The 13704-nt window shown below is 51.2% G+C and overlaps 1 protein-coding gene across 6 annotated transcripts in view; it reads left to right on the forward strand.

Annotated features, from left to right (window-relative positions):
* Nucleotides 1–6283, forward strand: part of RREB1 (ras responsive element binding protein 1) — a 132505-nt gene extending 126222 nt beyond the window's left edge. For all 6 annotated transcript variants that reach the window (XM_079147521.1, XM_079147519.1, XM_079147516.1 and 3 more), the window contains 2 exons: nucleotides 3251–4072; nucleotides 4854–6283. In XM_079147521.1, the coding sequence (XP_079003647.1) occupies nucleotides 3251–4072; nucleotides 4854–5329 (1298 nt within the window). In that variant the 3' untranslated portion in view covers nucleotides 5330–6283. The remainder of the gene's footprint in view (nucleotides 1–3250; nucleotides 4073–4853) is intronic.
* The last annotated feature ends 7421 nt before the right edge of the window (nucleotides 6284–13704 follow it).

The raw sequence follows: 13704 nt of genomic DNA on the forward strand, positions 1-13704 counted from the left end.
GAAGAGAAAAGTCACTGAATGTTGTAATGTGAAGCCAGCAGAGAGAGGTTATAGGTTTGGTTTAACTGTGATCACAGTTCGTGGTGAGAAAAAAGACTGAGATTCCAGAGGGAAAGAAGGCAGGTCAGGGAGGCAGATGGTTCAGGGACTTTAAGGAGAAGTTTACAAAAAAGTGGGCACGATGCTGGTGGAGTGAAGTCTGGTGGGGGTGCTCCCTCCTGGGCAGTTAAAAGTGCGACTTTAGAGAAACAGACTATTTTTAAAAAGCCAGGAAATGACCTAGGAAGTTCTTGAGGTTTCTAGGTTTATATGCCTAGACTGCATTTTCTTAAAATCTCTAAACATGTTTTCTAATGTCCGTGTAACTTTTTCAGTCCCATAAAATCTTTCATGAAATGCACCCCAGATATTTTGCCCAAAATGATGCTAAAAATGGGGGGAGCAGTTCTCCCTTCAAGGGGCCGAATTAAATATTAAGTTTTAAGCTGAAACTGCACTCTGCTGGGCAGAGGTGCTTTAGCCCACTTTGCCCTTGAAGGATGCCCTTGGCCCTCCCCAGATGCTGCCTGGAAGAGCCATGGTATAGACACCTGGATAAGACTGTTTTTAGTCAGTGAACTGTGATAGTTTTTTAAGCTTTTCCCTTGATGGTGGTACCTTTACCAACCCCCAAATCCCCTGTGTCCATGTGGACTGGGCCCCAGTGTTGACCCCACCATTAGGTGAAGCGCAGATGGAGCAGCTCTGCCCTCAGAATGACTATTCAGGTTGGTCATGTCTGTTGCAAGTGTCAGGTAACCTTTCATTTCCAGGAGCAGCAGACCCTTAACTGAGCAGCCTGGGAAAGTGTCTGCTGTCCTGCAGGAGGAACTGTGGGTCCATTACTTACCAGGATTTCTTCTGCTTTTTCCCCACAGTTTTCTTAGGAGTTAACAATAGGGTGAGGGACTGATGGGGACAGTGCTTGCTATTAAAAGTAGCATTGCTTATAAAAAGCCATCAACTCAGCTACCTGCATTTGGGAATGTAGGTGTTGAAGAGGGCAGAGGTTGGTACTGTACCTGGCCTTTCAAGGTGGATTTTAATGGTATGTGAGCAGGTTAAGTCTATTGTTCTCAAGAATCACTGATGAAAGTCAAGAGTTGCTTGGAACTTAAAGTGCTAAAACACTCCCCCTAGCGGAAATTTGGTGGAAGACAACCACACACTGTTGAAAGAGGAAGTAAACAGACCTGTCCTTGTACTTACAGGGAGAACCTCCATTGTCCACCCTAAGGAAGGACCTGAGAGTGGAATGGTATAGTCTTAGTGTTTCAGAATTTAATTTTTTTCTAGGTTTATCATCTGCAATATGTTTTGTGCAATTCATTCATGTACAGGATGTGGTGTGTGCCCAAAGACCCAGCTGCTCAGGAGGCTGAGTGGGAGGATCCCTTGAGTCTACAAGTTAAAGACCAGCCTGGGCAACATAGCGAGTAGCAAGACCTTTTCTTTTCTTTTTTTTTTTTTTCCGTGCTATGGATTTGAACCCAGGGCCTTGTGCTTGCAAGGCAAGCACCCTACCAACTGAGCTATATCCCCAGCCCTGCAAGACCCTTTATAAAAAAAAAAATATTTTTTTTGCTGAAAAAATAATAATCAATAACCTAGGATATACTGGGAAAAAGTGGAAATAACTAGAGAGTAAACCATTTTAAACAATACCCACAGAGCCAACAAATAAATTAAGTACTTGGCATTTTTGTTGTAGAGTTTATCCAAAATCCATTCCGTAGATGCTCTCTATTCAAATATTTCCAGAAAATGAGCATCTGGGTTTTCCTTGAAATGTGGCCTAGACATCAGCATGCATCTCTCAGAAATCTTGTTTTTGTCAGAAGTTCTGTATTCTCACCATGAATCACATTTCCCTCTGAAATCTCTTGATACCCAATAGCAGCCGCACAGGTGGTTGCAGATGAGCCCAGAAGTCCAGGGGTGTGAAGAGCAGGTGTGATCGCTAAAGATCACAGGAGAGGCAGTACCAGCTCCGCACCCCGGCCCCACCTTGATGGAAGATAATGGGACATGTGACACTGAAGAGGAATGCTGGGCAGGGGTGACACTGTGGTGTGGCTGGCCACAGCAAGCAGAATCTGGTTAGGTGTGCAGCTCTTTGCTCAGTTCAAGCACTGTGATCAGAGATGGGACATGTTGAACGTGTGCTGTCAAACAGTGGATTTCCTCTGTCTGTCAGAGGAACCTCTGAATGCCTACAGTAATGGACACGGAATCTACACCCAACTAATAGGTCCCAGCCAGCTTCTGCTTCACTGTCACAGCACTATTTAAAGTCATTAAGTCCTCATTCAACCTGACAGTGCTCCTGACCTGCTTGGAGGTCGTTAATGTTGCCACAGTGCTATCTTTTAAGAAGGTTATTAAAAGCCAGTGGACATTCCACATCTAGTTGTGCTCTGGAGAGAGGACGGATGGGCACAAGTCAAGAGGCAGGAAGTCATTTAGAGTCTGAGATGCCTGCAACCCAGAACTCCTTATCCTCACATGTACTCACACTCATGGCCCCTCAGGGCCTCCTGACCTCCTTGTTGGCTCTTGCCCATCCTGGCATAAAGGGGGTCCTTCCCTTTGGGATGTTTCTCCACCCATGTGGTGCTGCAGGTGTGCATGCATCTCCTTTTGCCTCTGAACTCTACCTGGAGATGAGCTGTCAGGCAAGATTGTACACTTTATACACAGAATTCACGCTTAGGGTTGCTCTCTGTGAAACTTGTCAGAGACCACGTTTTAGAGGACTCGGAGGGTGGTGCTGTGTATGATGCATGTTCGTATGATTTCTTTGCACTGGAACGATAACTTACAACTTGGCTTCCTCAGCTTCCCTGGTGCCGCCAGTCTCTGGAATGCACCCTCTCCTATCTTGCAGCCCTTTGTCTGCACTGCCTGAGTCACTCACCTTCCTGGGGCGGGGCAGCGGAGCATCCTGGGTGTGGCAATGGAGGCCAGGAGTTCCAGGCACAACCAGCCCTGGGAAACACCTGCAGGGATGTGGAGCTAGTTTGCCCTCCATAAGTCTCCTTGGCCCTCTTCAGGGATGTCGGGGGATGAGGATTAGGGATGAGAAATCCTTACTGAGCTTGGGGTCCAGGCTGCCAGGGTGGATCCAGCCGAGTCCCAGGACAGCCCTTCACAGGAGCCTGCCTGGTGGCATCCCATCTGAACCCCTTCCCTGCTGTGCTTGCTCACACAGACAGCCAGTCGGACTCGGAAACTTTGGCGGTGGCAGGTGAGGTGCTGGACCTCACCGCACGGGACAGAGAGCAACTGCTATCAGAGGGAGCTGCGGAGCTCAGCCAGGCTGCAGTGGACCCTCCTGTGGAGGAGGCCAAGGCAGAGGCAGCCTCCCCTGGGAAGGGGGAAGAGAGAGGGGCTGGGGAGAAGCAGGAGCTGGAGGAAGAGAGTGGTGTGGAGGTGAGCGCTGGGGACGCGGATGGCCCAGAGGAAGACACGGCCAGCAACAGGAGCCTGGACCTCGACTTGGCCAGCAAGCTGATGGACTTCAAGCTGGCCGAGGGTGAGGCAGGCCCCACAGGCAGCCAGGGCTCAGACCAGCAGGACCAGAAGCACGCCTGCGACACCTGCGGCAAGAGCTTCAAGTTCCCAGGCACCCTGAGCCGCCACAGGAAGGCGCACGGCCACCAGGAGCCCAAGGATGAAGAGGAGACACAGCCTCCGGAGGGAGAAGACACTGGCAGGGCAGCCGAGAGGCCACCATCTGTCCCTGCCCCTGAGCCTGAGGAGAAGCCCACCGAACCCCCCATGGTGGAGCCGGTCCCAGGCACCAGGGAGGCCTCAGTGGAAAAGCAGAACGAGGAGACAGAGGGCCCCTCTGATGGGGAGGGCACAGCCGAGAAGAGGTCCTCAGAGAAGAGTGACGATGACAAGAAACCAAAGACAGATTCCCCCAAGAGTGTGGCCAGCAAGGCAGACAAGAGGAAGAAGGTCTGCAGCGTATGCAACAAGCGCTTCTGGTCCCTGCAGGACCTCACCAGGCACATGAGGTCCCACACAGGTAAGGAGGACCCCAGGGCAGGCCACCAGGGGAGACGAGGGTGACCCACTCACCTCCAGAGCAGTGATGTGGTCAGTGACAGAGGCCACTGGAGACTGTATCAGGGTGCAGGTAGCCTGGGTGAAGCTATGAAGCCTAGAGGTACTGACATCCTTTCTCTGCCCTTCTCTCCCAAAGAAAGTCACTCAGGCCCCTGTTGAGATCTCGACTTTCCCTCCCTCTCAGCTGCAGCCCCCTTCAGGCCCACGGGCCCCACACTAACGCCAGCCTCGGGCACAGTCAGCTGGGCCCTGTGCTCCCGGCTCTCAGCAGGGAGATATTCTGGGCTCCTGACAGGTGCTGTCCTCAGCTGTTGGCGGCTCAGTCTGTGAGCCATCGGGAAAGGCCCAGCTGCTCCACCTTGGAACACAGAGAACTCGTGCTTTTGACTAGGAGATGCTGCTGTCCCTGGAGAGCCCTGGGAGAGGGCCAGCCTGCCCTCCCGTGAGATTCTTCCCTAGTCTCCAGGCAAGGCCAGCCTGCATATCTGAGGCTTCCGCTTCTGGGATTTTGATTTCCAAGATGAGTTTGTAGAACACCTGGGTTGAGGGGAAAGGAGACAATGTGGCCCCTGGAACTCATCTGTTCCATGTGCCGCTTCAGACAAAGAGGAGGGTTGTCCTTGGGTGGGTGAGAGCCCTGGCCCTAGGTGCTCTGTTCTGCCTGCCGTTCTCATGCAGAGCAGGGGAGGCAGGACCAGTGGCCTCGGGGATAACAGACATTTATTTGTCCCGTCACTCAGGGGAAAGGCCATACAAGTGTCAGACCTGCGAGCGAACCTTCACCTTGAAGCACAGCTTGGTCCGGCACCAGCGGATCCACCAGAAAGCCAGGCACGGCAAGCACCACAGCAAGGACAGTGACAAGGACGAGCGGGCCGAGGAGGACAGCGAGGACGAGTCCACCCACAGCGGCAACAACCCTATCTCAGAGAACGAGGCCGAGTCGGCTCCCAGCACCAGCAACCACGTCGCCGTCACCCGGAGTCGGAAAGAGAGCTTGGCCAGCACCGGGAAGGACTGCAGCCACCGGGAGGAGAAGGGCCGGGCTGCTGAGCCCAGCCGCAGCGGCCCCAAGGAGCAGGCACCTTCGGGGGACCCCGACCCTGAAAGCCCAGATGCCCTCGTGCAAGACCTGCTGGAGCTGTGCAGCAAGAGGCCTGCCCACCCCGTCCTGGCCACTGCGGACGGCACCTCTCAGCTCCTGGGGATGGAATGACATCCCACCTCATCCCTCGCACACAGACAAGCCAGCGGAGCATAGCGTCTCAGATCTATATTTCATGAGGTTTCTTCATTGTCCTTCAGTTGTCGGGGAGAGAGAGGGAGGGAGGGAGAGGGGGCAAGAGAGACGAAAGGAGTGTGGCCAACCAGCTCTGTGCCATAGCCTTACCGTGCGCCGCGCCGGCCGCAGCATGTGCCGATTCCAGTGCCTTAACTACTTACGGATCCTCCTGTGTCATCATGGGTGTTGTGATTTCCCAAAATGACTTTTTAACAAAACAGATATTTTAACGAATTGTATGGGGAGGGCCTCTTCATTTAAGCATTAACGTTACCGTTCGTATTGATGTGTGTGAGCTTGTTTTTGTGAATCTGTGATAGTACTGTTTGTTCTGTGAGCTGGAAACGGGAGGAAAAAAACATACCCTGGGACACCCATAGCCAATAACTGGAAGAAAATGATGTGAATTTCATAATTTCATGTAAATGACCAGAGGGAAGATGGATGTGATGCTTATTTCTCAGCTAGACCTTTTTTTTCCTGTTGCTATGTAGAGGAGCTGTGATCTGGTCCTTGTTATTACAGAATGTGGTTGATGAAGGTCTCCAGTGTGGCTCAAGCCAAAATCAGGAAGATCTCTAGCTTCAACCTCATGCTTGTTTCCACTCTTTCCATGTTAGAAATAGTTACTATTCAAGTTCCAAGACATCCATTCTTAATTTACAGAGAAGAGTTACCTCCCCAACCACTTAACCTATGGAAAACATACCTGGATGTCATCTATTTGATTCCCCCCTTCCCATTTGGTATATGTTGTTATTATTATTATTAATATTATTATTATTATTATTATTAGTTCATCAGTTTGCTGGGCTCTGCAGTCAGCAGAAACAAATGGACAATATTTGTCCTGGGAGACCTGCGCCACCCCCAGGTCCCCGCATAACCTGTGCCTGCAGGTTCCTCGCACGCTCTGGTGATCGCTCTTCTACTGTACTCAGACCGCAGCAGGGGCCGGGCCTCCAGAACACAGCTGAGGACGGCTCAGAGCGGGGAGAGCAAGGCCGCAAGTGTGGCAGGGAGCAGGCGTCCAAGACCCCGGGCCAGGCCCAAGGTGCCACAGGGTGGTTTTGGAGGAAGCCAGGTAGAGACAGGCGTGTCACCCGCGAGCAGGTTATCCCAGTCCTCCTGCGAAGCCCAGTCCAAGCCTTGCCCCCGGCTGTGCTACTGTCATTGAAAAGTAAGGAAATACTACTACTGGTAACTAAGCTACGTGCAAGGTTGAAGATGAGAGGTTTCTATTTACCTTCCTGGGATGTAGGGTTGGTGCTCAAAGATCAATGTGCTGTCACTAGTTCCTTAAGTGGCCCGAAGCCCTGGGTGCAAAAAAGGCAGGATTCCTTTTATTTGTGAGCATCTTGTGCAGGCAACAGATTCCCTCACTGTAGCCACCAGCAGTGAAAAACATCCTACAGCAGCTGACCTCGTGTCCAGCATCCTGCCCTTGAGCCGAGCCCCCAAGGACACCCGAGCCAGACTGCTGCCGGGGGCCCCTGCTTGCTGCACCCCCGTGGAGCCCCTCACCTTTCCCTAGGGAGCACGCCCCTCTGCCCGGCCTCTCCCGCTGGCCCTTTCTGGCTCCACGGGCTTTTCCTTTGCTTATACTTGTGCACAGAGCCACACGTATCCCCTTTCTCCATTTCAGTTTCCCGCCCTGACTTCAAAGGAAGATAGATATTCTTGAAAAAATAAAAAGTGATATCTTTGCATGTGAAAGGAAAAAGGTTGAGGTATATATATGATCTTTAACTGTATTGGGATATATGAACCAGTTTAAAAACGAGGTTTTATTTACTGTAGAGATGAATGCAGGTCAGAACCAATGATCCCTTGGTCTTCTAAGTTGAAACCAGTTCATGCACCCTTAGTTGTTTTTTTTTATTATTATTACAATTGTTATTGTTATTTTCATTGTTATTATTATTGGGGGTTCCTTGTGTTTGTTTTTCTTTGCAACTCTCCACACTAAACTCGCAATACTGTGGGGAGAAGCCAGGACTAAACTCTACGCTGCGGTGAGATGTAGCAGGGATCAGCTCCCAGCCGCGGATGTAGCCGGGGCTGCAGCTCGCAATAATCACTATTGATTTAAAGCTTTATTTAGCCTTGATCTGTACCCTCATAGTCAATAAGGTCTTGCCACATTTTATTAGTGAGGTTGACAAATGTATTATTTGTTGTTCTGCCCCCACTTCCCCTATGTTAAACTGTGAAATTTGTGATTTGTTTAAACGCTGGGTGAATCATAGCTTAGTTTGCATGTCCAGCTAATTTGTTTCTATACATTTTGTTTGATTCTCTTTCTCCTTCTCTCAGGGCTTTTATATATATATATATATACACACACACATATATATATGTATGTATGTGTGTATATATATATATATATATATATGGATCTTTTGAAAAGTTTTTTGAGGTGCAAGTTTTTCTTTCTCTTTAATGGACACAGTGCTGAGATTCAATCACTACATGAAACACCTGGCTGTGTGAACAAAACAAACAAAATACCCAGAGGGCTGTTTTCTGCACAACTCTGGGGAAGCTACGTGGCAGCCGGATGCCAGTTTCAGACAGATTCATCATACGTGCGTCTCTTTCCTCTCCTCTTTTTCTTCAAGAAGGAAGTTGATCCTAGTGATTTCAGCCCATGCATTAAACAGGAAACAATAATAAATGTGTAGATTTCATATTTTTCTAAAGGGAACTTAAAAACTGCTGCTACATGTTATGTACAAAACTGGTTTATGCCACATGAACAGAGAATCACAAGTTTGGTTTTGGTACTTTTTGTTCCTCTTTGTACTCAGTTGTATAGAACTTCCAAATTCAGAATGAAAAGAAAGCTGTTCTGTATCAAACCATCTAAGCAATAAATATTATATTTTAAAAATGGCAGTTTGCCGGTCACACTGTCCTGTGATTTGCTCTAATCCTGCCCCCAAACCCGCAGCCTGCTGCGCACAGGTCATAGGTATCGGGTGCCTTCCGGGAACCGCAGGCTGCTTCCTGCCCACATGGACATCTGTGGAAAGCTTTGTTGCCATAGGAGCATCGTTCAGAGACACTTGTCTGAAGCTGTGGGGACTGCGGTGAGCGAGCGTGGACAGGTGGGAAGACCACAGCTTCAGAGGCAGGCTGGGGGGCCCCAGGGGACAGACACAGGGACCACCGTGTTGGGGTCCTCCTTGCAGCCACTTTGCACCCTTGGTTAGCCACAGCCGAGCCTCTGTTTTCCGTACCACAGTGACTTGCCCTTTCCTTGCCCAGCCCAGGTGTATGGGATCAAGTCCACAGCAGAAGGAAGGGGAACTCCAGTAACTCAAAATACCTTAGTGCAAGCAGGTTTTAGCCAGGGGAGGGGACAGTGACCCCAGGGCTGGTCAAAACCCATGTGTGGGCATCTCTCGCTGTACAGTGACAAGTCCTGTACCTTCTACCTAGGGAGTGTTTCTTTAAACGCAACCCAAAAGGAAGCTGGTTGCAGGGGAAGCTGACTATAGATAATGCTACAAACTCATTGACCATCTTGTTATTTTTTAAATTTTATTTGTTTTTTGGGGTGGGGATTGAACTCAGAGATACCGTACCACCGAGCTACATCCCCAGCCCTTTTTATTTAATTTTGAGATAGGATCTAAGTGGCTGAGGCTAACCTCAAATTTGCCATCCTCTTGGCCTCAGCCTCCCATGTAGCTGGGATTAGAGGAGAGTGTCCTGTACCTCTTAAGTGCCAAATCACAGCTCAACAAGAGTTGTGGCCCCGGGGTCCCCAAGCCTTCCAAGCTCTTCTGTTGGACCACACCCCCCTCCCCCAGCAGGCCCAGGGACTGCTCTGATGAGACACCAGTGAGGATCCTGACAACTGCAGAACTTGGGGATGAAGATGGTGAACAGCTCACAGGGACAGCCCTCCAGCTGCGATGGTACTGCTGGCCACCATGAGAGACGTCTGCCCCCGCTGCAAGCGTGGAGTCGGTGTCCTGATGGAGTTTGGGCTGCACACCTGGTCACTGAAGAGCAGTGAGCCCCTGTGGGGTGTGATGAATAAGCTGCTGCAGCCCAAGGCCCCACAACGCATCCAGCCACCTTGGTGCTCAGAGAGCACACAGTCCCCGGGGTCGCCCTGACCCCGGGAAGAGGCATTTAGGAAGTGAAAAGACTGAATATATCAACAGAGTTCTGCCTGTTACCTAAAAAGGAGCCCAATGCTGAGCAAATGTTACTTGGTTTCTGCTCAGGGAGGAACTGCTGCTGATGTTAGGCTGTACCGTAGCCTCAGGGAAGGAGCTGCCCCCACCGCCCCAGAGCTCGTGAGCCCAGTAGCGCCTCCCTCCTTGGCATCCCATCTCTGCCCAGGGCTGAGCCACATGGAGTGGTACACAGCGGCACTCTGGCTGCATGCTGGGTCCTCCTGGTCAGAGAGCCCCACAGGTGTCCACGCCTCGCCCCTTGTTCAGGCAGCTGTTCTGGAGGAGGAAAGGAGCTTGGAACGTGCAGAGCAGGCAATTCTTGCAGACTCTTTTTTGGCTCTGATAGTGATTCATACAAGCCTCATCATTAAGAATAATCCAGCTGAGCACGGTGGCGCATGCCCGTAATTCTATCAGTTTAAGAGATGGAGGCAGGAGGATTGCAAGTTGGAGGCCAGCCTCAGCAACTTAGCAAGACCCTAAGCAACTTAGCGAGATCCTGTCTTAAAATAAAAATAAAAAGAACTGGGACTGTGGCTCCGTGGTACAGCACCCCTGGGTTCAAGTCCCAGTAGCCAAAAAGAGAGAAAAGAGAATAATCTGTGTAGGCCGGGGATGTAGCTGGGTGGGAGAACGAAAGCTTGTCTAGCAGGCACCACCTCCTGGGTTCCAACCCCAGTGCCACAAAAAAAATTTAGAAAATTCAAAAAAAAAATGATCAGGTAGGTACTTGGTTGGGGTGTTTATTTTTGTTTATGTATTCCTTTTGCAATGCTGGGGAAGGAAGCCCAGGAGCCCAGGGCCTTGCATATAGGCTGAGCAAGCACTGTTCCATCGAGCTACCTCCCTGCCCTTGCTCTGTGACAGTCCTTCCCCAGAGAACAAAATGAATGCCCAAGAAGAAACAGACACGAACTCTTACGTCTAGCATATGGAGCACCTGTTTGTACTGGTCACTCCTGTTCAGCCCTGATAGTAATCCTGAAGTAATAACCCCAAATTTAACGATGAGAAACAGATTTACAGGAAGAACCACGACTACTCAATGGTGGGCCTGTGAGGACCTTAGCTTGCTTGACTCAGGCCAGTACTTGTGTTAGCTTTCCATCACTGTGATCAAATACCTGAGGTAAGCAATTTATAAGGAGGAAAGGTTTGTTTTTCCTCACAGTGTCAGAGGCTGCAGTCTTCGGCTGCTTGCCCCAGTTGCTCTGGGGGCCTATGGTGGTCCAGAATATCATGGAAGGAGTGCAAGGTAAAGGAGATGCTCACCCCGTGGCAGGCCAGGAAACAAAGAGAGAAACAAGGAGAGGCTGGGATCTGGGCGCAGCAGCGCACACCTATCATCCCAGGCGCTTGGGAGGTTGAAACAGGAGGATTGCGAGTTCAAAGCCAGCCTCAGTAACTTAGCAAGGCCCTAAGCGAGACCCTGTCTTTAAATAAAATTCAAAAAAGTCTGAGGATGTGGCTCAGTGTTTAAGTGCCCCTGAGTTCAAACCCAGTACCAAAAAAAAAAACAAAGGTAGAGGAGGAGGCGGCTGGGGTTCCGATATCCCCTTCAAGGCACACCCCCAGTGACCTAAGACCTCCCTCTAGGCCCACCTCTTAAAGGTTCCTCCACCTCCTAATAGTGCCATGGGTTGGTGACCAAGCCTCTAACACAGGGGCCTTTGGGGGACATTATCCAAACCATTGCAGTGTTTTTGACCTACAAGGTGACCGACCACCAGCCCCTCTGTGCCCTGCAGATTTAGGCCCAAGCCAAGCCGTTCTGATGGGTCCTTTGGTTTTTCAAGTTAGAACAGCACATCTTTGTGTTTATGATAAAATGCACGTAACATAAAATTGACCATCTCAGCCTGTCCAGGTGTACGACTCGGTGGTGTTAAATAGATCCAATCCAGAATGTTCTCATCATCCCAAACTGAAACTCTGCACCACTGAGCACGGATGCCCCTTCCCTCCTCCCACCCTTGCTTTCTGTCCCTGAGAAGGCGACTCCTTTGGGGACCTCTCATGAGTGGGAAGAACATCATGCTTGAAAGACGGAGAACCGAACATTTACTGAGGTCCTGGCTGGCGGGAGCTCGGGTGAGGGGGGTGTGGACTTGGGGATTCATCCTGCGCTGGTAAAGGGATCCCAAGCTCAGCCTGAAGACACAGCCCGCAGTCTGCCCCTGCAGGCACCCGGGCAGCTGGGGAAAGGGCCAAGAGCCTGCCTGCAGGGCCAGATGGCTGGCCTGCAGATCCCAGCTCTGCCTCTGGCCTGGCGAACGGCCTTGGGCCTCATGCCCCCATCCCTAAGAGCGGGAAGTCACAGTGCCTGCCACGTACATCAGGTGAGTTGAGGTGCAGGAGGTGTCTGAGTACCTCTGTGGAGTCTTGGCCTGGAAGGCTTCAACCATTGTCTTGAACTTCCGAGGGACGCCTTCACTCCACAAATGTGTGGGGGGAGCAGTCAGAGCAGGGGCTTGTGGGAGATGCAGCCACTGCCCTCTGAGACCTCTCAGGGTTCACTGCCTCTCCTCTCTGGCCTCCTCTGGCTCCATAACCTGGTCACCTTCCCTCTCAAACACTGACCTCATTGTCCTTTAGGACTGCTTCAGGCCTTGATGCTTATCAGATGTCCCCACCCTGGGAGTTGGAAGGGAAGTCACCTGCTCAGCCCTCCCTCTTTGCAGCCAGGCCTGTCACAGCCTCACTGTGGGAGGAGCCACCTGTGTAGACCTAGCACCCAGGATGAGGCTCACATCTTGGAACCTCACTGTCCTGGGTATGCTCTGAAGATTCACAGCATCCACATCCCCTGGGAGTGGGTTAAAAATGAGAACCTCAGGACCGCCCACATGTGCTGAGTCAGCATCCACAACCTAACAAGCGCTCCAGGGGATTCATGAGCACATTGAAGTTTGGGAAGCTCTGGTCTAGAGTCCAAAGTGAGATTCACAGAAGATGAACCCAATAGCCAGCTGCAGAGACAGCTCTTCAAGAGCGAATCCAATCCATCTGTGTTAGTCAGCCTCCTGTTACTGTAACAAACCACCTGAGAAAACAAAACAACTTATAAAGAGGACCAGTTTATTTTTGCTCACAGTGTCAGAGGTTTCAGTCCCTGCTCAGTTGGTCCATGGCTTTTGGGCTGTGACAGCACATCACAGTGGGAATGTGTGGTGAGGGAGCTGCTCACTGCATGGCAACTGGGAAGCAAAAGAGAAGAGACCAGGGTCCCAATATCTCCTCCAAGGGCACACCTCCACTGACCTAACTTCCTTCCACGAGGCCCCGCCTCTTAAATGTGCCACCGCCTCCCAGTAGCACCACAGACTGGGCACCACGCTTTGCTTTCACACCTTTGGACTTGGGGGACATTCCTGACCCGAGTGTAGCACTGTCTCAGGAGGAGGAGTGCAGGACCCTGACGTGGTTTCTGAGCACAGATCCTGGGCAGCCACATCACACAAGTCACCCAGAAGTCCTGTTTGTGGTTTCTGCATTTTCCAGCGAAAATGGATATGTTAAATGTTAAATGTTAATGGATTCCAAAGGCTCCTTTGAAGGGACCAACAAGCGAGAGGGGCCCCCCACTGGCCGGCGGGCCACAGCTGCCTGCTGGCTTCAACCCGGTGTGGAGCCACCGGCCTTGGCCGCGCAGGCCTTTCTCTTTCCATCACCAGCTCCCCAGGGAGGCTGGGAACCAGGGAGGGGACTGGGTTTATTTTAAACTTATAATTGAAGGTTGCTCGTTAACAACAACAAAACAGTTCCCTCCAAGTCTCAGCTGCCAAAGTCCACGTCCTAAATAAGAAACAAGTGGTCACTCCTTTCCCGTTTTACTCTAAGGGAAGGAAGCCACAGCCAAACGGGGAAGCAATATGGCTGGCCCCAGCGGGGGGCTGCCTGAGACTCGCCTGCCTCAGGGCAGGAATTAGTGGGCACAGTGGCGTCTGCTTCCCAGGCCAGGAGGCCAGCGAGGGGCCGCAGGGCTCGCCAGCCCTGCCTTTCTGCTGGACAGAGCATGGCTGTGTGTGTGTGTGTGTGTGTGTGTGTGTGTGTGTGTGTGTGTTTCTAGGGATTGAACTCGGGGTGCTTTACCGCTGAGCTACATCCCCAGCTCTT

The sequence above is a fragment of the Sciurus vulgaris genome (genome assembly GCF_902686455.1).
Source record: "Sciurus vulgaris genome assembly, chromosome: 7".
Taxonomy (NCBI): Eukaryota; Metazoa; Chordata; class Mammalia; order Rodentia; family Sciuridae; genus Sciurus; species Sciurus vulgaris.